The sequence below is a fragment of the Alosa alosa genome, chromosome 15, assembly GCF_017589495.1.
Source record: "Alosa alosa isolate M-15738 ecotype Scorff River chromosome 15, AALO_Geno_1.1, whole genome shotgun sequence".
Lineage (NCBI taxonomy): Eukaryota > Metazoa > Chordata > Actinopteri > Clupeiformes > Clupeidae > Alosa > Alosa alosa.
The window spans coordinates 16,822,978-16,849,382 of NC_063203.1; the positions used below are offsets into that span (position 1 = coordinate 16,822,978).

Genomic DNA, 26,405 nt, shown 5'->3' on the forward strand with positions numbered 1-26,405 from the left:
CTTAAAATAAACTTTCCAGAATGAAATGAACCCCTGAAAAAGTGATGAGAGTTTTTATGATGCTTACCTGGATGTCTACCTTGTATGTATAAGAATATCATGTTTTGAATAGATGAGAATTCAGCATTTAAAGCATGCACTTCAACATGAGTATTTTTTTTGTGTGTGTGTGTCAGGAGTGTGAACAGCTGCAGAAGATGTACGCTGGGCCGCAGGATGAGAAGCTGCTGGAGCACACTCAGCAGCAGCATATTCTGTACCAGCAGGAGCAGCAGATCCTACACCAGCAGATACAGGTCTGTACACACGCACACATACTCACTCTCTCTCTCTCTCTCTCTCTCTCTCTCTCTCTCTCTCTCTCTCTCTCTCTCTCTCTCTCTCTCTGTGTCTGTCTCTCTCTGTGTCTGTCTCTCTCTGTCTCCCTTTCTCTCTCTCTCTCTCTCTCTCTCTCTCACTTTCCAGCTCATTCTATATTAGCACAGACGGATCTGCACCCTTACACACACACACACACACACATTCTGCTGAAGACCGCTGATTCTACAGCAGGAAATAGAGATCAGATCACCACTACAAAATATATTCTTGTATATATACAAGATATATATCTCTTTCTCTTTTCCTGCCTGCCTGACTGCCTGTTCTTTCTCTCTGTCTCTCTATCTCGCGCTGTCTGTCATTCTAAATCACTCTCCCACACACCTATTTACCCACACACACACCACAGTGTGCCTGTGGCGTGCCAGCAGGGCCATGGCACTCTGACCCAGTCTCTGCTTCCTCTTCCTTCCTATGTCTCTCCCGGCTCCATTAGCCCTCTGACACGGCACTGCAGACACACACTCAACACTAGGTTCTTTCATATCTGTGCTCTTCCAAAATGTGCAGCATTTGGATTTGTTTCTAATTCAGTGTTGCTTCAGTTGTATGAGCGTTTAGCAGGCCTGCTTGATTGATTATGGCAAAAATCATGATCATGATTATTTTGGCATATATCACAATTGTTTAAAAAGATCCCTAAGTGATTAAAGTGATTAAACTTTTTACAACTTAATACAACATGCCAAATTGAAATTGAATAACTGAAATTGAAATTCAATTCTGAGTAATTACACAGTCCCACCATTTAGTAACCATGTTTACTTGAGGACTATGCCAAGTGAACTGTATTTTGTGTAAGGCAAACTGATATATTATCTGGCCATCCATTCATTTCCATTAGTGCATTACATAATGGAGGACTAGATCAGATGATTCACTCTGTTAGTCTATATCAAGTCCATATGAATTCACTGTGGTCATTTGTTGTAATGTATAGTAATCTCGTTAATCTGGCCCAATTTTATTTTGTTATGGTGGTGGTATGGGCAGTTCTTTGTCTTGTGTGAGACCTTATTTGATGAGAATAAGCCATGGTATTTGTTTGACATTCATTTTGATCCTCTCCCCCTGCCGTAGGCCCTCTCTTTGGGACATGGAGAAAGCCAGCCCGGCCATCTTACTCACCAGCTACAGAGGTGAGTGATGCACACAAACACATACACACACACACACACACACACACACACACACACACACACACACTTGCTGTGTTAATATGCTGGATTGATTCCACACAATAAGCAAAGTGCAAAGACAATAAGCAAGGTGGTTCAGTGAGTAGGCCTATTGTGTAGACTAATTATAGGCTATTGTTGAAGTAGGTCTAATCTTTTTTTTTTTTTTGCTAGGGTTAGTTAAGTGGTCCTGAAACTGAAAAAAGTTTGAGAAACACTGTCATAGGCCAAACCCGGAGTATATTTTACTCCTCGATGGATGGCGAGGCGCAAAACACAACACATTCCCCAAACAGACTCTCCTTCTAGCCATAGCTAACTTGCTAGCTTAACTTTCCACATTAGCTTACTTGCTAGCAAACTTTGCATCATCAGTCTACCTTAGTTAAATAGTTGACATTACATGATGAACATTTTCGTGATGGACATTCTGGGGATGTTAATTTGTATGAGAGAAGCTTCAACTCTGGGTATGTAGCATTGTGGCATAAAGCTTAGGTAGTTAGCTTGCTAACTCTGGCAGAAATTGCAGTGTTCTTGTTCCATGTAGATGCATCTTAAGATAGTCTTAGATACACTCACCAGCTGCTGCACACTCCTACTGCATTTTTGAGATGAGCTGCAGTACAAATCAGTAATACCTTTAATCGGATTCTTTTTCTTCTGCTTTGATCTCTTCATTCTCTGTGGATGTTGAGTTTGGGAAATGTAGTTTTTCTGATGCATGTACTATGACGTTTATTACACATTACATTACACATTAGCCATAGAAGTTGCATAAGTGTGTGGTTAATTTTCATTATTTCCTTTTTGCCTTTTACTTTGTCTCACACACATTCTCCTCTCTTCTTTCTCTCTCATTTCTTTCTCTTTCTCATTCATTTCTCTCTCTCTCTCTCTCTCTCTCTCTCTCTCTCTCTCTCTCTCATATTTCGGTCTGTTTCTTCAGGTTGCGCATCCAGCCCTCCAGCCCACCGCCTACACATCCCAGCAATCACCTCTTCAGGCAGCCCAATCAGAGCCCGCCTCCCGGGAGTGCAGGGATGATGCAAGGACACGGTGAGTGTCTCCTCTCCTCCACGCTTTCATGGACAAGAAATCATGAAAGAAATCTTTTTTCAGTTCATGTTCTTCTTTCTTTTGCATTGCATTCGTGCACTTGAGTGACCCTGGTCTTATTTGTTTTTCTGTGTGTGTATGCGTGTCTTTCTGTGTGTTTGTGTTTCTGTATGTGTGTGTGTGCACGTGTCTTGTGTTTCTGTGCGTGCGTTGTCTGTGCGTGCGTGTCTGTGTGTGTTTCTTTGTGTGTGTGTCTGTGTGTGTGTGTGTTTCTTTGTGTGTGTTTCTTTGTGTGTGTGTCTCTTTGTGCGTGCGTGCATGCATGTGTGTGTGTGTGTGTTTGTGTGCGTGTGTGTGCAGGTGGGCTGCCTGGAGTGCAGTACCAGCATGCTCCTTCCCTCTACCAGCCCTCGGGAGGGAGCCCGCCCCCCACCAGCCTGCCCCGCATGGCCCTGCCCAATCAGCAGCAGCAGCCGCCGGCAGGGCCTGCCCGCGGAGCCGTGGGATTGGCCCAGGGCATCCCGCAGCAGCAGCAGGTGACCATCCAGGTGCAGGAGGTAGAGCTGGGGGGCGGGGCCCAGCGGCAGGGCTTCCTGTCCACGCCGTGCGGCCACCGCGTCCTGGGCAAGCAGCTGAGCGCCGACAACGCCGAGACGCACAGGTGACCTTTGACCTCCTCCTACTCCTCGTCCTCCTCTTCCTCCTCTCCAACTGCACTCCCTCTTTCATCGGTCCCCTCTTCAAAACATCTACCGCCTCGCATCAGCTTGGACTATGGTTTAATTTTTCCCCCTTTTTGGTTTGGTTTTGTACTTTTTTTTTTTAACAATTTTGTCAGCTGTTAATCTCTATCAGATACACATCCTTTTATATGTCTCTCTACCTACATTGTAACCGTTACCCTCATTTGTTACTTTGGTTTTGTTTTGTATTGAATACATTGATGCTCATAATGTACTCTGATTTTTTTTTTCACTTCATCAAGGCATACATACAAAGACTTGCATCATGTCATACGTACAAAGAGTGCATCATGTCAGTTGTGAAGTTAGAACACTGTGTAACAGAGTGTGAATGAGTTGAATTTGATCAGAATGCAGAAAATATTCATTTTCCATACCATAGTATTTTATTGGGTTTTAGTATGTTGTAGCAAGTTTTTTTACAAAAAAAAATAAAAAATAATATAAAAAGTGAAAGACAATATGTGGAAAAGGCCTTAGGGGAAAAGGGGCTGTCCGCCAAAGGATTAACGGAAGACTTGGCCACGAATCCATGTTCATCTGTCACAAGCTCCAGCCCTTGTATGCAGCACTGTAAGTGGCCAGTGAACCTGTAGAGGTTCCTCCCTTCCCCCCCACGTGACGACAGCAAATTCCAGCAGAATCTCTGTGATCTCCGCTAGGATCTGGTGATGATTGTGGTCTGTGTTTGTGGTTGTCGACATATTCACTGAATGGTGGTACAACATAAACATCATAAGCTCCTGGGAAGGGAAGTGATTGGAGAAGACATTCTGTTCCTGTCGTGGTCCCTGCATGACATTGACCCTGTTCAGTGAATGTGATCTTGTGATCTCCTTGTCTTATTGCCATTGGAGGAGTGTTGCCCTGGTGTTTATGCCTCTATGCCGTACCCCAAATCATCCCTGCAGCCCTACTGACTGTAAATCGAGATGTTTGCACGGCCGTGTGTGTGTCTGTGTATGTGTGATTGATTGAGTGTGTGTATGTTTTGTTTGGATTTTGCAGCGCGATGTCAAATTTGATGTGGTAGTAGAGCGCTGGGCAATGATTGACACTGAAAAAGTGTCCATGTCAGTGAGAACCTGGCATAAGGGTTGATGGCCTGTCCACAGCATCTTGATATACAGTGGTTTTCAGGATTTACCTCTTGCGGACTGTGTGCATAGCAAAGACTCTAGGCTCATCTTTCTCGCCATTGCCATCTCCCGTTTCTCACTTTCTTTCTTCCTTCCTTGCTTCTGACCTTCCTTTCTGCCTTTCCTTCTTTTTCCCTCCTTTCCTTCCTTTCAGTCTTTTTAAATTCTTCCTTCCTCACGTTCTTCCTTTCCTACCTCACTTTGTTTCCTATCTTTCTTTCTGTCTTTCTTTCTTTCTTTCTTTCTTTCTTTCTTTCTTTCTTTCCCTCATTTCCTTCCTTCCTCCTTCATTTCTGTTTTTCTTTCTGTCTTATGCTTTGGCCTGTCCTTATTTGCTTTTTCTCTCCTGCAGTCGCAGCCTGAGCCGGTTCCACTGCTTATCCACGGCGTACGACCAGTCCCAGTTCAACCCGCACCTGTTTGGCGAGGGGGCGCGGGGGGCCGCCGCCGGAACCAGCATGGTGGGCGGCTACAACCCCTACCTGCAGGGCACCTCGCTCAAGGTGCCCGGCCTGGATGGCTACCAGGGCGGCGCGAGCCTCGGTGGCACGGTGGGCAGCTATGGCAGCCCCTCGGCCCTGCAGCAGGCCCTTCTCTCGCCCACGCCCATGGAGTACCAGCGCTCGGCGCAGCCGCACGTTACGCCCACGCTGCAGGGCCTGCTGTCGCCGCGCCACTCTCTGACGGGCCACGACCCGCGGCTGCCCCCGCAGGACCTGGCCGCGCTGCTGAAACGCCAGAGCCCGCGCCAGGCTCCCACGCCGCCCGCCGGGCACCAGGACTACAGCGAGCTGCTCCTGCTGCGCCAGCTGAGCCAGAGCGAGGCGCTGGAGCCGCCACCGCCGCCCCAGCAACCCGCCCCGGTGCCCGGGCAGTCCATGGGCCAGCAGTACCACCCGCTGCTGCAGATCCGGCCGCCCGACTGCCAGGCGGGGCCCGGCGGCCTGGCCCACTCGGAGAGCATGGAGGAGGACGAGGCTCCGGGCGGCTACGGGCACGAGGGCCTGCTGGCCAAGGCGTCGGCCTCTTGTGAACAGCACAAAAGCTCCTGGGGCAGCCCGAGGAGCCCCCCCCGCGCCATGCGCACAGGCACGCCTACATGAGGAGCGCCACTGCACGGGGTGAGATGCGTGCGCACTCTCTAGTTCACTCTCACACGCACACCTTGCTTTATACGTCTTGGTCTGCACATACACATCTTCCCTTGCGCACAAGGGAACCTGGCAACAATGCCTGAGAATTCAAAATGGATTTGAAAATGGATCATTATATATATTATGTCCGCTATTTTTTACTAGAACTTTTTACTTTGAACTTTTTCGTAATAGTTGTCAACTAGTCGTTATATATACTGGAACATTATTGCTAGTGCTATATGTTGGGGGATAACCTTTTCCTGATGACCAGAACAATTGTATTCTGGCACCACATTACACTGCTTTTTACCCAGTGCCAGGATTAATTTGATAATGGTGCAGTTCTTGAAATGAGTATTTTTAGTTCATACTTTACTTCATAATACATTTTTAATTGATCACGCATTGAGCTATTTTATGACGTTGCATAACTAAAGTGGCCAAGCTAAGTTAATTATGCTGCTCTTTCATTTATGTAACAGCCTGCCAAACAAATGTAGGCATGTTTTTCCCTTATTTACCTTGGATAGACAAAAAAAACAACGTAATTCAGGAACACGACACCAAATTTGAAAAAATCCCATCAAGGCTGCTGTTGTGTAATCCCATCTGACAGCTCAGGTGTGTGTTAGTTGACTCCTCTCCTCTTCCCCCCCACCCACCTGCAGACTCCGGGAGTGAGCATGTGGACTGTCGGACGGCGGTGGGCCAGGCCATGGAGGGACCCGATCACAATGGCGTGGGTTACGGGGCCCAACGGGGGCCGCAGGGGGACGGGTATCGGGCCCGCGGGCCCCTGCAGCGCCATCACACCATCCAGACCTGCGACGACGCTTATGTGAGTAGCCACACACACTCACACACACACACACACACACACACACATGCTGCCTCTGAGCGATTAATTGAATTTTAAATTATGGTGATGGATTCCAACGGTTATGAAGGCGTCATCTAGATAAAAACTATTATTTTGCTGCATTCCATTTCACAATGATGCTGTCATTCGTCTTGTTTTTATAAAATCCAGTGCACTTAAAGCTCAAAGTATTGAGTGTTCGTGTCGAGACAAGATGACATAAACATTTGCTTTTCAAATGGTAGAAATTCATGATGAAATGTACTGCTACATTTGTTAGCAAACTAAAGATTTTGTTTAATGCTACATGCCTCACCAACATATTAAGGCAGCCGTGGCCTACTGGTTAGCACTTCGAAAATGTAACCGGAGTGTTGCTGGTTCGAACCCCGACCAGTAGGAACGGCAGAAGTGCCCTTGAGCAAGGCACCTAACCCCTCACTGCTCCCCGAGTGCCGCTGTAGCAGGCAGCTCACTGCGTCGGGATTAGTGTGTGCTTCACCTCACTGTGTTCACTGTGTGCTGAGTGTGTTTCACTAATTCACGGATTGGGATAAATGCATACTTATATACTTATACTATACTGATATTTCATAATATGAATGGTCAACAAGAGTATGACCATATTGTATAACAATTTGATAAACAAATAGCTTGGGTTAGTGTTCTGCAAAACACAACTGTGTCTGTGCTTTTAGATGGCTTTACGTATATCATACCTATGGTCACAGTGACCTCTAGTGTTCAGTCTGTGAGATTTCATCTGTGTGAATATTGCTGTTGTCCCCTCTTTGCAGGACCAAGCAGAGCCCATGTCGGGAATGAGCCTATTGGCTGGGAAGGCGCTCAGCTCCGCCCGGATGTCAGACATCCTCAGCCAATCATCTCTGACGGGAAGCCAGCAGCTGCACCAGAGGGAGGAGTCAGGTGAGTGTTTCAGAGCACATACACACACACACACACACACAGGCAAGTACATGAGCACACATACATAGGTCCATAATTATCAGCAAAACTATGAGCACTACCAGAGCTCAACGTTAACTTTTAAAAGTGGTTAAAAGTAGTTGCCAGCTTGGCAAGCAGGCATGAGGTTTTGGTTGCCATAGCCAACCAAATCTGGTTGCTACTTGTAACAATTTGGTAGCCAAGGGCAATTGGGCAACCATTATGTCGAGCCCTCAGCACTACCACTTGTTACAGTGACATTTGTGTGCTAGACTATTTACTGTTAGTGCTTTGGTTATTTGGCATTGTTCAGGGTGGCAAAGCAGAATTTGCATATTCAGCTGCATTAGCTCAGGCAGATGAGCATGTTGGTGCATGATACTTGGCACTTGTCTAGTAGCTTTAGGCTCACACACTGTCTGTCAACACACTGTCCATAGGGTGTGTGTCTAAAGTGTGTGTGTGTGTCTCTCCATGCAGTGTGTGATGTGGAGGGAGAACTCCACTCTGCTGCATGCTACCCCTCCTCCTGCACCAGCGACATGCTCCTCAGCTACAAGCCGCCTGACCTGCAGTACAGCATGGAGCAGGCAGGGGTCTAACACAGGTGAGTGTGTGTGTGTGTGTGTGTGTGTGTGGCTTAGTGTAATCACAGAATCTTTGGTTAGTGTATGTGTGTGTGTTTCGGGAAGAGTGGTGACATTCTGAATATGAAAGAGATTACATAGGGTCTAACATGAGAGGGTTTGAGTGTGTATATATGTGGAAGAGAAAGGCTAACACAGGTTTGTGTATGTGTATATTTAAGAGCAGGAGCCATGCAGGTGAGTGTTTGTGTGCATGTACAAGAGTCAGGCAGGCTACACCGGACACATAACTAAAACATTCTTTTAGTGAAGCATATGCTGCAACAGTTAGCTTCCACTGTAATGGATGTAACTGGCTACTCCAGTCATGCAGCGGCAAGCAACAGATTTCCTATTGTTCGCTATGGTTCAGCAGCGGAAAAGTGTAAGAGCAAGGCTCATCGATATTCAGTTTAGGCAATAGAACGTGCATTGTTCGTGTAACTTAGGAACGAGATAGAACTTATTATGGTCTGAGCGTTTTTACCGCTGCCGCTTTGCTATCTCCAGTATGATCCTAAAGGGCTTGACTGCGTGTAGGCACAGATACAACGTGTTGAGATGTTAAAATAGACTGTGGGGCTGAGTCGGCGTTTAGGACCCGCTCTGAACGTTAGTCAGCAGGAACATTAGTCACTCTGGCCTGTGAGTGGAGATGGAAAAGGCTCTGTCAGACAGCTTTGATGCTCCGTGAGTTAAAAAGTGTCGCTTCTTCTGCATTTGTTTATATTTATTATTTCAGCGGTTGCTGTTATCCAAAGTGAGAATCACATTCAAGCTACAGTGCAGAGGAGACCTTAGCTAGGAATTACTACTGCTTCAGTTAATACTTCTGCTAGAGGATAAGAGTGCAGACATTAGAAGGATAAGGTGGGGGATCACACTGGCAAGCGGCAGGTTTCCTATTGTTTTCTATGGTTCGGCAGCGGAACGGTGCAACCTTTTAAAGTGCAACGCGACCGTATTCAATTGTCAGTTTAGGCAAACCGTTTGTGTTACTTAGGAACGAGATAGAACTAATTAGGGTCTGAGCGTTGCTTTCCGCTTGCTGCTGGCCAATGTTATCCCCCTAAGAGTGCAGACATTATATGCATACTAGTCAAAGAGTCCTGAGTTGGGCGGCGATTATAGGCAGGGATTATAGGATGGGTGAAACCTCTCCGGTGAAGTAAAATTGAATAAACCAATCACATGCAACCAGTGCTAAATCTGTTATTAATTAACTTCGGCCTGACTCTGTCCATTTCAAGCGTCTGACTTTGCTCTGGCCACAGTGTGCATGCACTGTCAGCAAAATACGCTGTCAAACTCGCACCCAAACTGTGATAGGAGGAATAAGAGGTAGAGGAGGGAAGAGGAGGGAAGTGCATGATGAATGTGTGTTAGGTTGTTAGAATAGGAGGCATCCTTGGAAGAGTGCTGATCTCTGACCTCTCCTGTGCTTCCTCCTCCTCTTCCTCCTTTCTTCCTCCTACAGGGGCGTCCGCTGTGTATAAAGGTCCATATCAGCCACCTGTGTTGAACAGCATCATGCCAAACCGCCATTGTCTGTCTGGAGGGGGCACCGTCAGTCTTTGGGGGCTGGGAGTGATCTGGGTGGAGGGTTGAAAGGGGGGTGGGGTCGGGGGGCATAATCCACCAACCCCCTCCCTCACCCACCGCCTCTGTACATTAACCAAACAATCGTTGCCATTGGCTCTCGTCCTTTCATTTGCTCTTCCATCTGATTGGATAGGCTGCAGGCGCTCCCCCCACCCCCTGCCCCCTTCTTCTACCTTGTCCCTCTTCACCCCATTGGCTGTTTTTTTTTGGTTTCCCCTTCCCTCTTTGGCCCCGCCCCTCATCCCTTACCAGCCACCTCTCCCCTCACGCTCCTTCTCTTAACTGTAGCCGCGGCAACATGCTATGGCAAGTTTTAAGGCATAATACAGTCTTACACACACTTAGACACTTTTACAAACACACACACACACACACACACACACACACACGCACACTCAACAAACACTTCACACAACACTGCACATTCAAAGTACATAAAAAAACCTGCTTTAACACTCACAGACGCGTCACATTCAGCCACAAACCCAAAGTATTCACATAAGCCTGTGCTGGGGGTTGAGGGGTTGGTTTGGGTGCACTTCCTTTTCGCCTACCCCCCCTACTGTGTTCCAGTGGATCATTCCGGAGCGGGCTGTGATCTCAGAGCCTCTAAAGGCCCCCTTTTCAGAGCAGTCCACTGCAGGCGGCTGGTAGGGGTGAGCAGTGGGTGGTGGGGGGCTCAATGGACACTCTCAACCCCCCAAGTGGAGCTCAGTGACATGGAGATCGCACAGGACAGCAACCAGCTCTGGTTTTCTCTCTCTCTCTCTCTCTCTCTCTCTCTCTCTCTCTCCTCTCTCTCTCTCTGTCTCCCCTTTTGATTTTCTTCTACTGTTTCCTCTTCCTCCTTGTTGTCATTCTTTCTCTTAATTTTTTTTAACAATGCATTTTTATGGCTAATGTTCATGTAGAAATTATGATCATTATTGTTATTACTGTTTTCTGTAAAAGAAGTTTTATTGTTATTACAATTAGAATGATTATTATTATTATTATTATTATTATTATTAAAAGGAGAAAAAACTGTTCTATGTTGCAAGAAAGACAGCATTTTGTTCTGATCACATATGTAATTCTGCACTTTCGGTTCCTGCAATCTCTCTAGATACTATTTTTCCTTTTCTTTTATCTTTTCTTCTTTTCCATGTAACGCTTGTTTTCCTGTAATTCGATCCTGTATAGTTCTCCTTTTCTGTTTTCAGACGCCTTTTCCTCACTGCCTCGTTCATTCATTTCATCCATGTTCTTCATTCCATCTGCTCTCCTCTTCCTCCTCCTCCTCTTCCTCCTCTCTTTGTTTGCACCCTCTTGTCAGTGACCGTTTGTGGCATTGTAGGTAGTTTTGATTGGACATTTTCTCCCCCTGTTCCTGTACAGCAATGCCATGTAAAGACCGCAAACGTTATTTCTGTATCAAAGGTTTTTTTTTTTTTTTTTTTTTTTTTTTTTTTAAATTTTGTTGTGTTTGTTTTGAAGGCGTCGAGGAGGCTGTTTTTATATTATTGTTGATTTGTAATTTTTGATGTCTTGAGATGTCGTCTTTTATTTCCTGGATATTGAGATTTTTAGCCAAAAGAGGACAGGGGAGACTGAGAGAGGCTCTTTTGTTGTCATAAGTGATTGTTTCTTATTGCTTTATTATATATATAAAAAAAGATAACTTGAAGAGGAGAGTGTAATTACTTTTTTGTTTTTCAGTTGCTTTTTATCATTTTACTTGTTGATGTTGTCATTGTCGTTGTTCTTGTTGTTGCCGTTGTTGTTGACGTCTTGTGTCCTCGACGCCCAGCCGAGAGTCAGGCTGACCTGGGAGTCCTGTGGCCCGTTGGATTAGGAGTCATTTGGACTGAGGCACGATGTGAACACTGAGACATATCAGTTAAACTAACGCGTCAAGAGAGGGTGTCTTTGGAGCTCCCATCTCACCACAACCCCTTGCCTCCCCCTCCTCTCTCTCTCTCTTGCTCTCTCACTCTCTTGCTCTCTCTCTCGCTCTTCACTTTCTCTCTTTTTCTGTCTCTCCCTCCATTTTCTCTGCTATAAACTGCCGCTCCCTCTCCTCTCGGCCCCTGATCAGCCAGGGGGTCGTTGGCCGAACTCTGTTAGTCTGCCCCACACAAGGAGGACCAGACACAATCACGGCTCTCTCCCCTCTCCCAGCTTGTTTCTCCTCTGCCCCCCCCCCCACGCTTCCTTCTAGTGCCAGACTGCAGGATTTCAAATCAAAGACTCCAAAGCAAGGGAGAGGAAAGAAAGGGAGTAACCCCCACCCCACGTCTACCCTCTGCCACCTCATCCTTCTTCACCCCTCTCTTTCCCTTCATGCAGTACTGTATGTTTAGTCGCCAGCCGATATGAGGCTGAGGTGAGGACCGTGTGTGTCGTGACATGACGTGACGTGCGGTGCTGCGCCGCTGGGGAGGTGAAACGCGCCCCTTGTATCGCGAGCATCCTCCATGGTTCCCGGAAAAAAGAAATCACACACACACAGTCGCGTTGGGCATCAGCCCCATGCCATGTACACGCCATACAGCGGCAGACGAGGGGAGAGAGAGACTCCACTCTTCTACTCGTCTGTTTGTTTATTTGTTTGTTCATTTGTTTGTTCATCAGGTCGTCTTATTTTCCTTCTCATCCTCTCTGTACACCAGCCCTCTTCTCGGCATTTTTGTGTCGTCAGCTTTTTTTTCCAAAGTTTTTTATCGTCATTTTTTTTTTATTTTTATTTTTTTTTAGTGTTTTATTTTTTTCCTTTGGAGTACAAAAAATACTAAAGTGCAACAATGATGATTTAAAAAAGAATTCCAACCAAACTGAGATGAATAAATAAATATATATAAATAAAGAAATAATTAAAAACTTAAACCTGTCTAATGGCCTTATTTACATACCGGGGTGCATGACCGCAAGGAACAGCACATGTGGAATAGATATTGGATGAGAGTTATTTGCAATATTGCACAGGATGTATTGACTCTTGGAGGCCCTGCATGCCTTTATGTTATGCGGAATGTCCAAACACAGTAGGTGTGTATAAAGAACAATGAAAAATGTACTTGGAACATGGCACAGAGCAGAGAACTGCCATTACCTATGAGGGGTTCTTGGTAAACATCCATTCAAAGGAAATGGATTCTTCCTCACCTCTTTTCAGTTTTTTTTTTTTTTTTTATAGGCCCTAATGTTTTAATGGCAAAAACATTTTTTTTTTTTTATTACAGATGTGAAGGCATGCTGTCAATTGTAAAAACAAGTGAATGAACTCTGTGTGCAGCTGCTTCTACCTAGCTATGCCAAAGCTGCACCGCCTTTCTACAATCTTTGGCTGCACTGCAGAGGCTTTTTCAGGCCAGAGCAGCCGATGTCTGATCGTTTTCCACTGATGTGTGAGTGAGTGATGGATGAGCTCAGTGTGTTAATCCATCACCTTCCTGACCCTGAGCTACAGTCTGCCTGCCTTCCTGCTGCTCAGAACCCCGACCAACCCCAAACAACCATCATGAGTCACAGGCAACAATGGGAGCTGAATCTGCATTAATACACAATGTATTCTCTTTGTCTCTCTGTATGTCTTTGATCCTTTCTTCTTTCTGCTCTCTCTCAGTCTATTTTTTCCTCTCCTCTCCTCTACTCTCCTTCCCTCCCTGTGTTCACTAAGAGAGTGGTGGCAGCATGACTGCCTGCGTCAGCCGGTAAGCGGGAAACCGCTGCTGCAGATTCAGCCTGCCTCTGTTTCTGTGTGTGTGTGTGTGTGTGTGTATGTAGCAGTGCCCCCCTTGCCTGTGTGAGCCAGAGGGGGACGCTTCTCTCCCGGGTAGCCCAGCATACATGGATCAAACGCTGGCTGGCTTTCACCTTCAGCAGCCGTCCGTGCCGAGGTACTGTACCAGCATCACGGACATGGTGAGGAGAGGAGAGAGGAGGCGGGAGGCTTATTTCTGCATCTGTCTTTTAGTGTGTGTATGTTGTGTGTGTGTGTGTGTGTGTGTTTTGTGCCTGATCACAGAGAGAGTGCACTGCATATTGTGAGGCTTTGCCAGCCATTTTTTGGTGGGCTATAGCATCCCTGGATGCTGTGGCATAAACATCTGTATTTGAAGAGATGCTCTCATCGGTTATGGCAGGGTATTGCTGGCTTAGCTTGATGTATTTGATAAGGTAACCTGAGCCTCTGCACTACTGAGTAATGCTGGAGCGTGTAGCTGTTAGTGTGTCACAGTGATCATGTGTGTGTGTGTGTGTGTGTGCGCGCAAGTGGTTCTGCACCAGCTGCTCTGTATTTGTAAGCAGTGTGCTGGGACGTATGGCATGCATGCCTGCTTGCCTCCCTACGTGCCCATCGTACCCGCTAGCTCGCTCGCTATGCTGCTGAAATGTGATGCACACGATCTAGCCTTAGCTCCCTGAGCAGTGCTAGCTACCTCTAGCCTCTATCAGTAGCCATCACTCCACACTTCCTCTGTCATCAGAACCAGAGCAAAGGCATCCACTCAGCAAACTGTTAATGAGGCTGATTGGGATTGGAGCTGCGTGCCTGTTCTAGAGCTGATGCCCTCTAATATGGGCAACAAAACAGCCTGATCCAGGATTTAATCTGACGTTTAAAACAGGGAGAAGAGCATTAAAAATGCACCAGCTCACTCACTCATTCACGCAGATACACAAATACTCTCACACAGACCACCACATCACCAGTGTCGTGATGATGAGTGCAAGGAGAGGTTGCTCATAAAAAGGTGTATTTGATTTTAACCGGGGCTGGGCCGAGTCAGCGTGTGCTGGCTGGGTGCCCAGCTGCTTATTGCACATAAATCATAGACAGCCGCTGAATTTTTTAAGACCCCCAGAAGCCGAAAGCATTTTTTGGTGAGAGGGAGTGTGTCAGTATCTAGAAGTATAGGCTGTTGCCGTCAGCTAATTTCACACAGATGATCTTATCTGATTGTGGTTTCCTGTAGCACAAACGCTCAACAGAATGTTTCACTAATCCCCTGTTGGTTACAGAGACAACTATTATGTGTGGTGTTGGTTAGAGGCACCTCATATCCCTCTGTGCCACAGACAAGAAATGTTTGTTTTGACACCTCTAGTTGCAAATGTTTTTTTGTTTGTTTGTTTAAACACTTTTAAACCTAAAATAATGGATGAACTCAGGACATGAAGTCTCACTAGTGTTATTCTGTTCCTCTTAAAGTTTTATAGCTTTAATAATTTTCCTCACATTTTCTCTGATCCTCCAGAGTTACATCTTTATGGCAGGTTTTGTAATCATTATCAACAACAAAGACTGCAACTGTGCCTTCAATGTGCTGACTGACCCAGATTTTTGTGTTGTGCTGCATTGCTGGCGGTGCATATGGTCTTTTTTCAGGACTCACTATATTAACTGAGTTAAACACAGAACAGTGGTCATGTAGTAGTTCACCTGTAAACTACCCATAAAAATCTACGTACTCTGTGACTGTCAATTGCTCTAAAAGGTCTCTTCACCTTGAGGGTCTCTTACCTGTCTTGTATGCTTTCCATCCAACTCATCTTGAATAGCTGTGGGCTGAAGAGTGGCATTGCCTGTGAGGGGTATAATGCATTGTGGGGATTGTAGGCCAGGAGCAGGCACTATGCTCTTGGTGTTGGTCCTGCACACCTTTACCTGGGCATGGACAGGTAAGGTTTAACCCTCAACTCTCAACACATTACCTTCCATTTTTTGTACTGCCAATGGAGGTGTCAGTGCTTATTCTCAACAGTTTAACTTAACACACTGTTGTTTTGTCAATATCTATCTTGCACAGTTTGTAGGTATTATTAGAAGTAGAAGTGAGAAATAAGATTTCACTCTTAAGATACAGGAGCGATTGAACATGGCCCTCGAATCGACGGGAAGCGCCGCTCGACAGTCACCCTGCAGGAGAACAACACGCGGCAGTTCAACTGCCAATCAGACGGATGGAACTCTCAAGCCCCGCCCCTGCTCACCTGGTACCTGAACGGGCAGCGCCAGAGGCAGCCGGCGAGCGATAGCCCGGAGCGGCTGGTGGTCAAGGTGCCGGTGCAGTCGTGGGTCCAGAGGAAGAACCCCCGGCGCAACAGCACCTTCTCTCTGAAGGCTCGGCGATGGGACAGAGAGCTGGTTTGTGCCACCTCCAACCCGGCCAGTGGGGAGAGCTACAACGCCACGGTCGTGCTCAATGTGCAATGTGAGTGGACCATGCTGGACCTCCCAGTAATGCTAAACAGGGATGTGGCAAGTCATATGATATGGGGTCAGATGAGATACATCACTGATTGCAATGTGTGAATGTGAGGCATTGTATTGTCATTTTGTCTTGAAATACAATATAAGAATGCAAGTATCTGTGTCAATTTGATAACAGGAAATAATAATACATTTTTATTATTATTCTTATTGTTATGATTATTATATCAGTAATGCATTCACTTTTCCTTCCTCCTCCAGTCCAGCCTGAGATTCTGCGAGTGAATGCCCACTACAGCGACACGTCCGATCCCGGCCTTTCTTTGGTGCTCTTCGCTCTGGTGCGCTCCAACCCCCCTGCCACCATCACCTGGGTGGACCAGTCCGGCCAGCAGGTGGCCAACACCTCCGACTTCCTCATCCTGGACTCGGAGAGCTACCCCTGGCTGTCCAATCACACGCTGCGGGTCGCCCAGAGCAGCCTGGCGGGCAACGTGTCCGTGAACGCCAACAACAGCGTGGGCGCTGCACAGAGCAACCTCACTCTCTCCGGTCAGTCCTCGCTGTCAGCTGCCGGAAATGCAAAATGCCTCCTTCATGTCCCGTGCAACACTGTGCGAATTAATTGAATCAAGTTCATAGCTGTCCAAGACCAGAGGAAGTGCTGATCTCTTTCTACCCCTTTTAAATCCCTTTTACAGTGTCTCTCTTGCCTTGTGAAGGTAGCTTTGACATTCTAGAAGTAAACAAAAAAAAACATTAAACCCAGGGATGACCGGAGCACTCAGAGAACTTTTTAACTTTTTTATTATGGTGCACAATCGACTGACGCAGTGCGTCGAAACGTCAGTCGATTGTGCACCACAATAAAAAAGTAAAAAAGTTCTCTGAGTGCTCTGGTCATCCCTGGGTTTAGTCTCTTTGAAGTGGCCCAGCCAGTCTCTCTGACCCTTTGGTCCTGGACTGTGAGCACCGAAAAGGCTTGAGCGCAAGTGACACCTGTCTTACAAAAAAAAACATCGTCTCTGAGCTTTGTTTTCCCCTTACAGCCACAATTTGCCTTTGCATTTTAGTAAAATGAGGGTCTCCTTCCTCGTGCTTTGTTTTATTTGACTTGCACGAGGGTGTATCTTCCCATCATCCTCACGATCCTGTCCTCCTGTGCGCACCTCTCCCCAGAGTTCCTGCAGTCCCGCGTGGAGGTGCCAGTGCTGGGCATCGTGACAGGGGGAGTCCTCGGCTTCGTCACCCTCCTCATCCTCACTCTCATAGTGCTCTGTCTGCTCCACAAAGGAAAAGACGTGGGTGAGAACCTGTAAACGTCTCTGTAGTGTGCAGTTCTCTCTTTAAGGCCTTTCAACATATTCCTTTTCATTTGAAAAAGGAGGAAATCCAAGGCACTCTTCGTATCCAAACATGTATAAAAAGCCTTTAGTATAAGGCTCATTGTTTAGATGCATATTAGGCTGGGGCAAGAAACACTGATGGTACATTTAAAATCCTGAAAGGTGCATCAGCACTGAAATGTATGGTGTCATAGGTAATGCATAGTGTGGTCATGTGATTAGTTTGGCTGACATTTGATACTCGTTTTTTCCTTCCGCAGAGGAGCCAGTGGAGCTAACGCTATCCACAAAATGGTAACCTGCCAGACCATTAATATAACATTATAGCATGAATAAGCAACTTTACCTGCATGCCTAGCACTTCTTGTCTCTTTTTGTCAATTATCAATATACTGTACTACTGTCAGCCATTTTTTCTTTTGCCATACTTTATCCTTTAAATCATTTTGAGATTTGTAGTAGGTGGTATATTGTTATTCATTTACCATGTCTGAATATGATTTCTTCCTTAATCTGTCTGACTGCGTGTGTTTGTTCCAGCACGGACTCATCTAAAGTGCCGGTTGATGGAGTGTATCTGCCCCGGGAGAACATGTCTTTGCCCTCGCATGTCCAGCTCAACGACATGAGCTCTCTGTGTAAGGGTACGTGTCAGGACCAAACCCTTGGAGCCTCAACATGACGCTCAAAATGAGAAATTGGGCAGCATCCTTATGTTCCCCGGGTCCTATGTTCCCCGCTCGGGGTTAGGGTTAGGGTCCTATGTTCCCCGGTCCCATACAAAGTGGGGAACATAGGACCTGGGGAACATAGGTACGCTCCCATTTAGGGTAGCCTACACATAACAGTTAATAGCAAACAAACTAGCAATGTTGAGTTTGCCTTATTATTGGCCCTTTTGCCTCCTATTGATCACTGTTTTTACCCCTATATGTAAAACATGCTTTCAGACCATATTTATTAGTGATAGTGACTGTCCCAAGTCTGCAACTCTTATTAGTATTCCTGTTAATGTACAGATGAACCCAGGCAATGGCTCACTAATGGATTATGCTATGAGTAGTAGCCCTGAGTGTGTGTGTTGTGTGTGCAGCACGTCAGGACAACAAGCCCAACCCAGGGGAGAAGAAGGTGGGTGAGGAGGAGGTGGAGGACCTGTCTGAAGCCTATGCAGCCAGAGGTGAGGAGAGTGCTCGAGTGCTCTCTGCAGGCTGAAGTACTATTGCACCTACTGTGTGTGTGTGTGTGTGTGTGTGTGTGTGTGTGTGTGTGTGTGTGTGTGTGTGTGTGTGTGTGTGTGTGTGTGGTTATGTTTGTATGTTTTTATGTTTGTGTGTGTGTGTGTGTGTGTGTGTGCTTGTGAGTGTGTGTGTGTGTCCGTGTTGTATGTTTGTGTGTTTGTGTGTGTGTGTGTGTGTATAGCGGGGGGGTGTATGAGTATATGCATCCTCACATGCACTCATACTTCCCTGCCTATCTGTTTGTGTGCAGGTTTTGCCAGATATCCAATGGTTGGATACATCTACAAGGTGAACAGCGTAAGCAGTGAAGAGATCTGGCTCTGATGTCCAGCTCCAGCAGCAATAGACTGACCTCGCCTCGTCTTCATCCTCACAGTCTCTTCATCTGATGAAGTGTTCATTCCTGTCCAGAGGTGCGTTCAAATTCGGAAACATAGGCGAACGTTTGCAAACAGTTTTCCGTTAGCCTAGTGTTTTCGGCGAACGTTTGCGTACAATCGCAGACAGTCTGAGGTGGTAGTTCTCCACGAACATACAGTGGAACTGGACATGAGTTTGACGAAGGCAACAATGCATTTACTGTTACAATGGAATGTTAACGTTATGTTACAATGGAATGTTAATGTCATTCATATTTAACTGTTCAAAGAAAACATGTTCACCATGAAGGTTCGCCACTGTTTGCCAAATTTGAACGCATCTCAGTACAGAGCCCACTACGTGCATCCTGAAGAAAATGTTCACTGGTAGGTCATACAGGTTATAAACAGCCAGTAAGAGCAAAAATAAAACACACACACACACACACACACACACACACACACACACACACACACACACACACACAAACACAAACACACACACACACACAAACACAAACACACACACACATTTTCAGGGACCAATACTCTTGTTGGAGGTCCAGTCTTCATGTGGTTCTCGTGTGTTGGATTAACTGTCTGACTCTCCTCTGTGTCACGGGGAAGATCCATTCTATACCCCTGACTATTGCCCAGGGAGTGTCTGGTATGTTTGGGGCTGTGATCACAGACATTACATTTGCCTTCCTCTTTCACAGTCTGTCTGTACTCATACTTAAACAAGAAGCCTATGTGCTGCTCTATGGAATGCAATGTAGTTTGTACAATCTAAGAGAATGTCCAGTATTATAGTTAAATAAATCCCAAAAGATATATTTGTACAAAAAAATATAAATGCTATAGCAGAGACTGAAATTATAAGTATTTCTATATGTACATGTACGTGCACTGTATATGTATGTATGTATATTTATATGCATATGTTGTATAATATAAGTATATTACTATATGTATGTAACCTAAATAAAGAGGACTGTGAGAATCTTTAGCTTGTTGTTTTATATTTTCTTCAGCAGGGGGCATCATTACGCACTTGTAAACACTTTATCTAATAACTATTGACCTAATACAGTTTTTTCTGATTGCTTAAGCACATTTTTTGTAACTATGGCTTTTTTTGCAAAACTCTACACACAAATAGGAAAACCTTTCACCCAATCAGCAAAACATTGTAGTTCTCTTGCAAAAGCTAACACACCTTGCTTAACTCTTCACACCTTCGTAAAAATGATGTTTTCGTATCAAACAGTAAACACAAGCCATCAGAATAATAAGCACACAATGTGCCAACTACACACTGATGGTCTGAATAAAAAACACATCTGGCTTTTGCTTTCTCTGTGCACAAGGTAGACTATGTCAGTTTGAGGTCATACTTTTGTCATAGTTCTGTAAACATACAGGGATCCAAACTTCAAGTAGCCTATTGGTGTTTATTTACACACATCAAAACAAACACAAGTGTGTTTTTCCAAGTCAAAACACAAAATAGCAATTTCACTGAGACAAAACATATCAGTCTACATCGGGTCGTCTCTCTCAAAATTTCGTCTACATCACATGCAATGTCCTAATCCAAGGCACCGGTAAAAATATTCTGGAATGACGTATCCAGGCCTGACATGACAATATCCCCACATGTAGACCTTCCTCTTCCCCCTCCTCGTCCTCCTCTTGCTCCTCCTTGTCCTCTTCCTCTAACTTCACTTCCTTGTCCTTGTCATCCTCTTCACCTCCGCGTCCTCTTCCTCCTCTTCTTCCTCCTATACCTCCACGTCCTATTCTTCAGCCTCCTCTAATTCTTACTCTTCTCACTCTTCCTGCTCCCTCCATTGTACCCATTGTACATTACCTGTGGCTTATTTATAGTGCTTAGGCTGATTGCAAAGTGAACTAATTAGCTAAAACAGTTTTCACACGAGAAAGTGTGCCAGAGAGTTGGCAAAATAGTGTAAATAATAGCCATACATGTGTATAGATTTGTGAGGAGTGTGTTAATCATTTGGAAATTGAGTGTAACGCAGTGAGTTGTGTTTACAGTTCCGCAAAAAGAGTGCTGTGCAGTGGATTGTGCCTACAGTTGTGTAAAGTGTGTGTTACAAAATTGCAAACTGAGTGCAAAGCAGTGTTTGTGCTTTTAGTTTTGCGAACTCAGTAAGTGGTTTTGCTATAAGCATTAATAGTTTTACAAATTGTGCTATAAGAATCACGGTTGTGTTTAAGCATTCAGAAAAAACTGTAAATGTGTAGTACATTTTTAAGTGGCATCCATTTTAAAAATGTCACAGTGAATTGGAAAAGAGTGGACAGTTTGATAGCTATATTAAAATCCTTCACTGTGACAAGAGCTTGAATGATCAAAATCTGTATGGCTTGGATAAAAACATTACCGGTAAAAAAAGGTTGCTTTCCCTCACAACTAGTTAATTAAATACCTGCATGGGCTCATCCCTTCCTGGTTGGAAAGATCATGTCACTCACAGTATTGTTTTGTAATGCAACTATGCTGACACAGTGCTGTGTTGCCTTCTTGTTTACAGCACCAACTTCTGTGGCATGTGTGTTGTGTGGGTGCTCAATTGCACACTTGTTCTCAAGTGTGTGTGTGTGTGTGTGTGTGTGTGTGTTTCTGAGAGAAAGATGCTTATACAGGTGCTACTAGTGGGTCACAGGCGCTGCTGTGGTCTACAGTTATCTTGCAGGAAGCTGTTGGTGAGGAGATGAGCTTGTTTTTCTTTCTGGAGCAAAAGTCTGGATCTGCGCTGCACCCAGTAAACTACTACCAGGCCCGTCACCAACTCTTACACTAGGCATGGAAGTAGAGAGTAGAGAATACTGAGATGAAGATTCAACTCAGAAGACTCTGAAGGGTTATCCTTTAACACATAAGTATAATTGTGATCAGGTGATTATCACCTTGTAACAAAAGCATATTTAACTCTCAGCTAAACACGAAGTGCTCATCAAATGTGAAAACTACTGTGGAAAAAGTCTGTCGGGTCACTCAAAACACCTACTCTCAGCTAGAGAAGAACACATCATGGAGTGTAAATGTTCACTGCATAAAGACATGGAACTTGTCTGCTGACTGAAAAAGACAAACATGACATGATGACAAATTTCATTTCAACACACACACACACACATAAAGAGATGGAGATATAAACGAACATATGATGACACATTAGACAGACACACACACACACACACACACACACACACACACTGAGGCACCACCCGCATACACTTCCTCTCAGAGTCAGAGCAGCAGACCCAGGAGCTTCTGTGGAGCATCCAGTCAAGTACGGTTTCAACCCAACACTGGACCAAAAAGTGAGTTTTATTTGTATATACAAATACATATATATATACAAATGGCATATGTGGCATCATTTTACATGAAAGAACATATATTAAGTTATTTTCTATTATTTTGATAAATTGGTTGTCTATTGATTAATGTCAAAAAAGAAATATATAATCATTGCAGAATAACTATGTTGAACTATGTTGGACAAACTTTTATGATGTATTGAGGATATTCTGTAGGCTATGTATATTCTGGAACAATGTAATTTCATAATCAACCATAAACTTGTATGGTTGTAAAATGGCTTCCACATATACGGAAAGTCTCTAGGACTGTCTTCTAATGTTGAAACGTTTGACACAATTATGAGTTGATGCCTCTGTGTCAGACTAATAAAACTAAAACTAATTTAAAAACTCTGTGAGCCAAGCATATCAAATAGTGATGAGCAAAATAACAATTTAGAAAACTGCATGTAAATGCAGTATTCTGACCGTAGGATAAATGCAGCAGTACAAGTAATGTAAACAATGAAAATAAGTAAACAAGTTAGACATTGTCAGGCAGTTGTTTGGATACAATTGTCTAAAAGTAATCAAAGATAATTATTTAGTATTGGATAGTTTAGAATTAATAATGTGAATACATCTGAACCGCAGCTGTTGAATATGTCAAGACGGTGTCTACATCACTCCCCTACAAAATGGATACAATGACAGGGAACATGGCGGCTTGTTTTAATATGTGCCTGTTGTTTAGATCAGTGTGCTGTTCAGCCAGTGTGTGTTGAGCTGTGAACAATATAATGTAATAATAATTGTGCTGCTATTGTATGTATTCCTATTTTCAGCAAAAAAGGGCAGAAACACAGAATGAGGGTGATTTTTTTCTCTTTGGGTGTCCTTCTGATTAGTACAGCTAAAGGTAAGACCAGTTGTATCTGCCATGTAAGCTATGAAAATGTTTATGAAAACCAGGGGTGTAGAGCTGAGCAAGACAAAGAAGTTAAGACAATGTATGTAAACAATGAAGTGAATAAATAGCCTACCTCTGTGAAAATAATATTTCCAGGAGGAGTAACACTGAAACACAGTCAGTGGTGTTAGCTATTACCCTTGAATATACCCTTGACTATATTGCATTTGTGGCTAAATGTTTTTTTTTTTTTTTCAAAACCTTAATCAATGTCCATTCATGAAGTTTACTGCTTTGGTTATACACCCTTGTTGAAACAACCAAATCCAAAATTCTAATCAGAAAAGCACAAAAGGCATGCAAAACAGCACAAATACAACCCCCCCCCACCCTTTCTCTATGCTACACTGTATTCAATAAAACTCATTCATTAGATACATTTAAAGCCAGTATAATGATTATGACAACCAAAAAAAAGTTCAGCCTGATAGGCCAAATTACTATTACATTAACATTTTGGTGAGAGACAGCACCACCGATGTCCTTACATTGTGTGTCTTACAGGAGAGAAGATGACAGCAAAAGAAGATGGAGAAGGAGTAAAACTAACATGTGAAGGAGGTCATAAATGGATATCTAACAAGAACGGTTTACAAACGGAGCACAATGGGTCTACTCTCAAACTCCCATATCAGGATGACAGTTCTGGGGAATACGAATGTTTTAAAGCAGAAGATACTGATCTTGAAAACTTCGTGGGATCTTATCATGTTAAATTCCGAAGTGAGTATTGTGATTTAATTATAATATAACATGTGATGAATGTATACTTAAATTTTTTGGTTGAGACTGTGTATACAGCACAAAACCATTTTCAACAGGGAATATTTTAGTGCAGTAATTTCCTGTGTATTAGCCGCATTGTGTATAAGCCACAGGACAGTGTTTTATGCCTGTTAAAAAAAAACCTAAAACATATTAGTATCATATTAACTGCCCCCATGTATTAACCTAATAGCTGAAGAAATTTTGCAAGATCAATGTATAAACCGTGGCTAATAGTTAGGAAATTACGGTAGTATGTGGTATGATTGGCGATGTGTGAGTTCATTAGTTGTGTAATCCTTTGCAGCCTGTGAGAACTGCATTGAGCTGGACGCAGCTGCCCTGGCAGGGATCATCGTTGGCAACGTTGTGGCCAGCATCCTCATCGGAGTCGCCGTGTACTTCATCTCCACACAGTCCAACGGCCCGAGCTTCCCAAGCAACAAAGGTGAGTCTACAACAGTACAGGGATATCATATTTAAGTTATGCATTATGTTACATGGACTTTACTTATTTGCATGAGAACAAATGTGAATGTGTTTGGTCTTACATTTTGAACACAACATACCCTGTTCGTACTCTGAGGTCAAATGATCATTTAGAAGCGTAACTATTACATAGTTACGCTATTACATATTACATAACCAAAAGTATATATTTTCTTATAACATGACTTACCCTCTCCCATCCCTACTGTCTCAGCTTCTAAAGAATCTGACCGAAGGAACCTGATCTCGAATGATCAAACTTATCAGGTACGGGAGATTGATTCACTTGGACTGCACAGATTACTATTTGCACTTTCTATTACATTCTATTACATTCTATCACATCTGTCTGTATCTTCACCTGTTTATGTTTGTGTTGTTTCTTTGTTCTCTCAGCAACTCGCCCCTCATGGACGAGATGATTATGATGTACTCCACACAAGGAGAAGATGAGCCCTCGGTTCCCTCAACCAAGCCTTGTCAACGCAAAAGAAAATGACAAACAATATAATTTATCCTCTGGATTCAATCTCACTGAACACCAACAATTCACATACACCATATATGAGTAGTCTGTCTGTCTGCCAGGGTACATTAGCCTATTTTCTCTTTCATGGAAAATTCAAGCGATATTTGATACGTACATATATTCAACAATAATTGCATATAGATATAGATAACAGTGCTTTTTTAAAAAAAAAAAAAAAAAACATGTTGAAACCAATTGCACAAACAAACAAACTAGACTGTAAATGCAAGTTAAATTTTCTTGGTCATTTCTCAATGCTTCCAAAAAGTTATATCTTGCACAAATTCATATGTGTAACAGTGTGGGATCCAGTTTACTGCCTAATGAATTGACTGTTTTCCTCATAATGTTTCCGTGTTGCACATTCTTCTGTTGTTCCACACATATTCTCATGTTCTGTATGGCTGTATTTCAACTGTATTAAGTTACAAGAGTGCATTTACACTGTTTTTCAGTACATATTGTCAGCAACAGCAAGCGCAACAGCAATATATTGTTCAGCACAAATTTGTATGTGTGACAGTGTGGGATCCATGAATTGACTATTTTCCTCATAATAACTGAGTGAAACAATGTTTCCCTTTTGCATTTATTCTGTCTATTTCGCCTGCATTTATTAATTTAGCTGTATATTAAGATACAAGAGTGCAGTACATATTCTCATGTTCTGTATGGCTGTATTTCAACTGTATTAAGTTACAAGAGTGCAGAGTGCATTTATACTGTTGTTTAGCACATATTGTCATGTTTTGTACGGCTGTATCTTAACTGAAGAATAAGAGTCCCACTTTTTTTACATTAGCGATGCATAGCTACTGTCTAATACTTAATTTATTGAGGAGTAAAATGTACTCTTAATTACATGGCATTACACATTAGATCGCTTAGATTTCCTAAATGTGTAATAGCATAATATTATATGAAAACAAACGTCATTCATTCCTTATGTTTATTTTTTATTAAGACACACATCTGAATGCTATAGCCTACCAGTGGTAAAGGAGAAACTTTAGTAGCTTTTATGAATTATTTGCAAATATGACTTGCCTGTTAAAAGTTGATGGCTTGCAAAATGGAAGGGGAAATTGTGACTCAAGATTTTCACAATTGGAGACATTTCTACCCACCTGTTGGAAGTTCAAATAACCAATAACGTGCCATTTCTTCCTTTAGATTACTCAATGCATTGGAGCTGTCTCATTTTCTCTCAATGTAAAGGAATGTTGTGTAATGTACAAATGACATTCTTGAATATTTTCCTGCAGTTGTGTGTTCTATAGAACTTTGTTTTTGTCACTGTTTAATGTGTGTGTCAGATTTGTTCTTGAAAAATTAAAGTCATTTAGCTCATCATGATGATCATCTACTGATTTTATCTAATGTATGCCATTTGCAGACATATTCTGTACTTTCCTTGCAGAGGAGAAGATATAAGTGATTTTATGTCACAGATTAGCTTTGCTAGTTCCATCTCTACTCGACTTTACTGAGGTTCCCCTTTGA

General features: G+C 43.7%; 3 protein-coding genes across 6 annotated transcripts in view; all 3 read left to right on the forward strand.

The window, feature by feature from the left end:
* The window catches only part of sik3 (SIK family kinase 3), a 37,855-nt gene extending 28,211 nt beyond the window's left edge, over positions 1–9,644 (forward strand). The window contains 10 exon segments of the mRNA XM_048264339.1: positions 177–296; positions 1,462–1,520; positions 2,509–2,618; positions 2,979–3,279; positions 4,853–5,534; positions 5,537–5,621; positions 6,305–6,474; positions 7,293–7,422; positions 7,924–8,050; positions 9,547–9,644. Coding sequence (XP_048120296.1) covers positions 177–296; positions 1,462–1,520; positions 2,509–2,618; positions 2,979–3,279; positions 4,853–5,534; positions 5,537–5,621; positions 6,305–6,474; positions 7,293–7,422; positions 7,924–8,045 — 1,779 coding nt within the window. The 3' untranslated portion in view covers positions 8,046–8,050; positions 9,547–9,644.
* A 3,275-nt stretch (positions 9,645–12,919) lies between these two features.
* LOC125307804 (transmembrane protein 25) lies at positions 12,920–19,822 on the forward strand. Of its 4 annotated transcripts, none has more exons than XM_048263876.1 (9): positions 12,920–13,574; positions 15,216–15,335; positions 15,521–15,868; positions 16,129–16,419; positions 17,047–17,172; positions 17,474–17,507; positions 17,754–17,857; positions 18,307–18,393; positions 18,705–19,822. In XM_048263876.1, exons 2-9 carry the CDS (start codon positions 15,254–15,256, stop codon positions 18,776–18,778), a joined length of 1,146 nt encoding a protein of 381 aa, XP_048119833.1. In that variant the 5' UTR covers positions 12,920–13,574; positions 15,216–15,253; the 3' UTR covers positions 18,779–19,822. The 4 variants fall into 4 exon arrangements, with proteins under 4 accessions (XP_048119833.1, XP_048119830.1, XP_048119831.1 ...); XM_048263873.1 differs by having other exon boundaries at positions 12,921–13,574; positions 15,515–15,868; XM_048263874.1 differs by having other exon boundaries at positions 12,921–13,549; positions 15,515–15,868.
* Positions 19,823–21,866: 2,044 nt separating this feature from the next.
* LOC125308479 (T-cell surface glycoprotein CD3 gamma chain-like) lies at positions 21,867–26,252 on the forward strand. Its single transcript, XM_048265019.1, has 6 exons — positions 21,867–22,167; positions 22,995–23,068; positions 23,624–23,842; positions 24,192–24,332; positions 24,588–24,640; positions 24,770–26,252. The coding sequence occupies exons 2-6, from the start codon at positions 23,017–23,019 to the stop codon at positions 24,824–24,826; spliced, it is 522 nt and encodes a 173-aa protein (XP_048120976.1). The 5' UTR covers positions 21,867–22,167; positions 22,995–23,016; the 3' UTR covers positions 24,827–26,252.
* Positions 26,253–26,405: the final 153 nt, after the last annotated feature.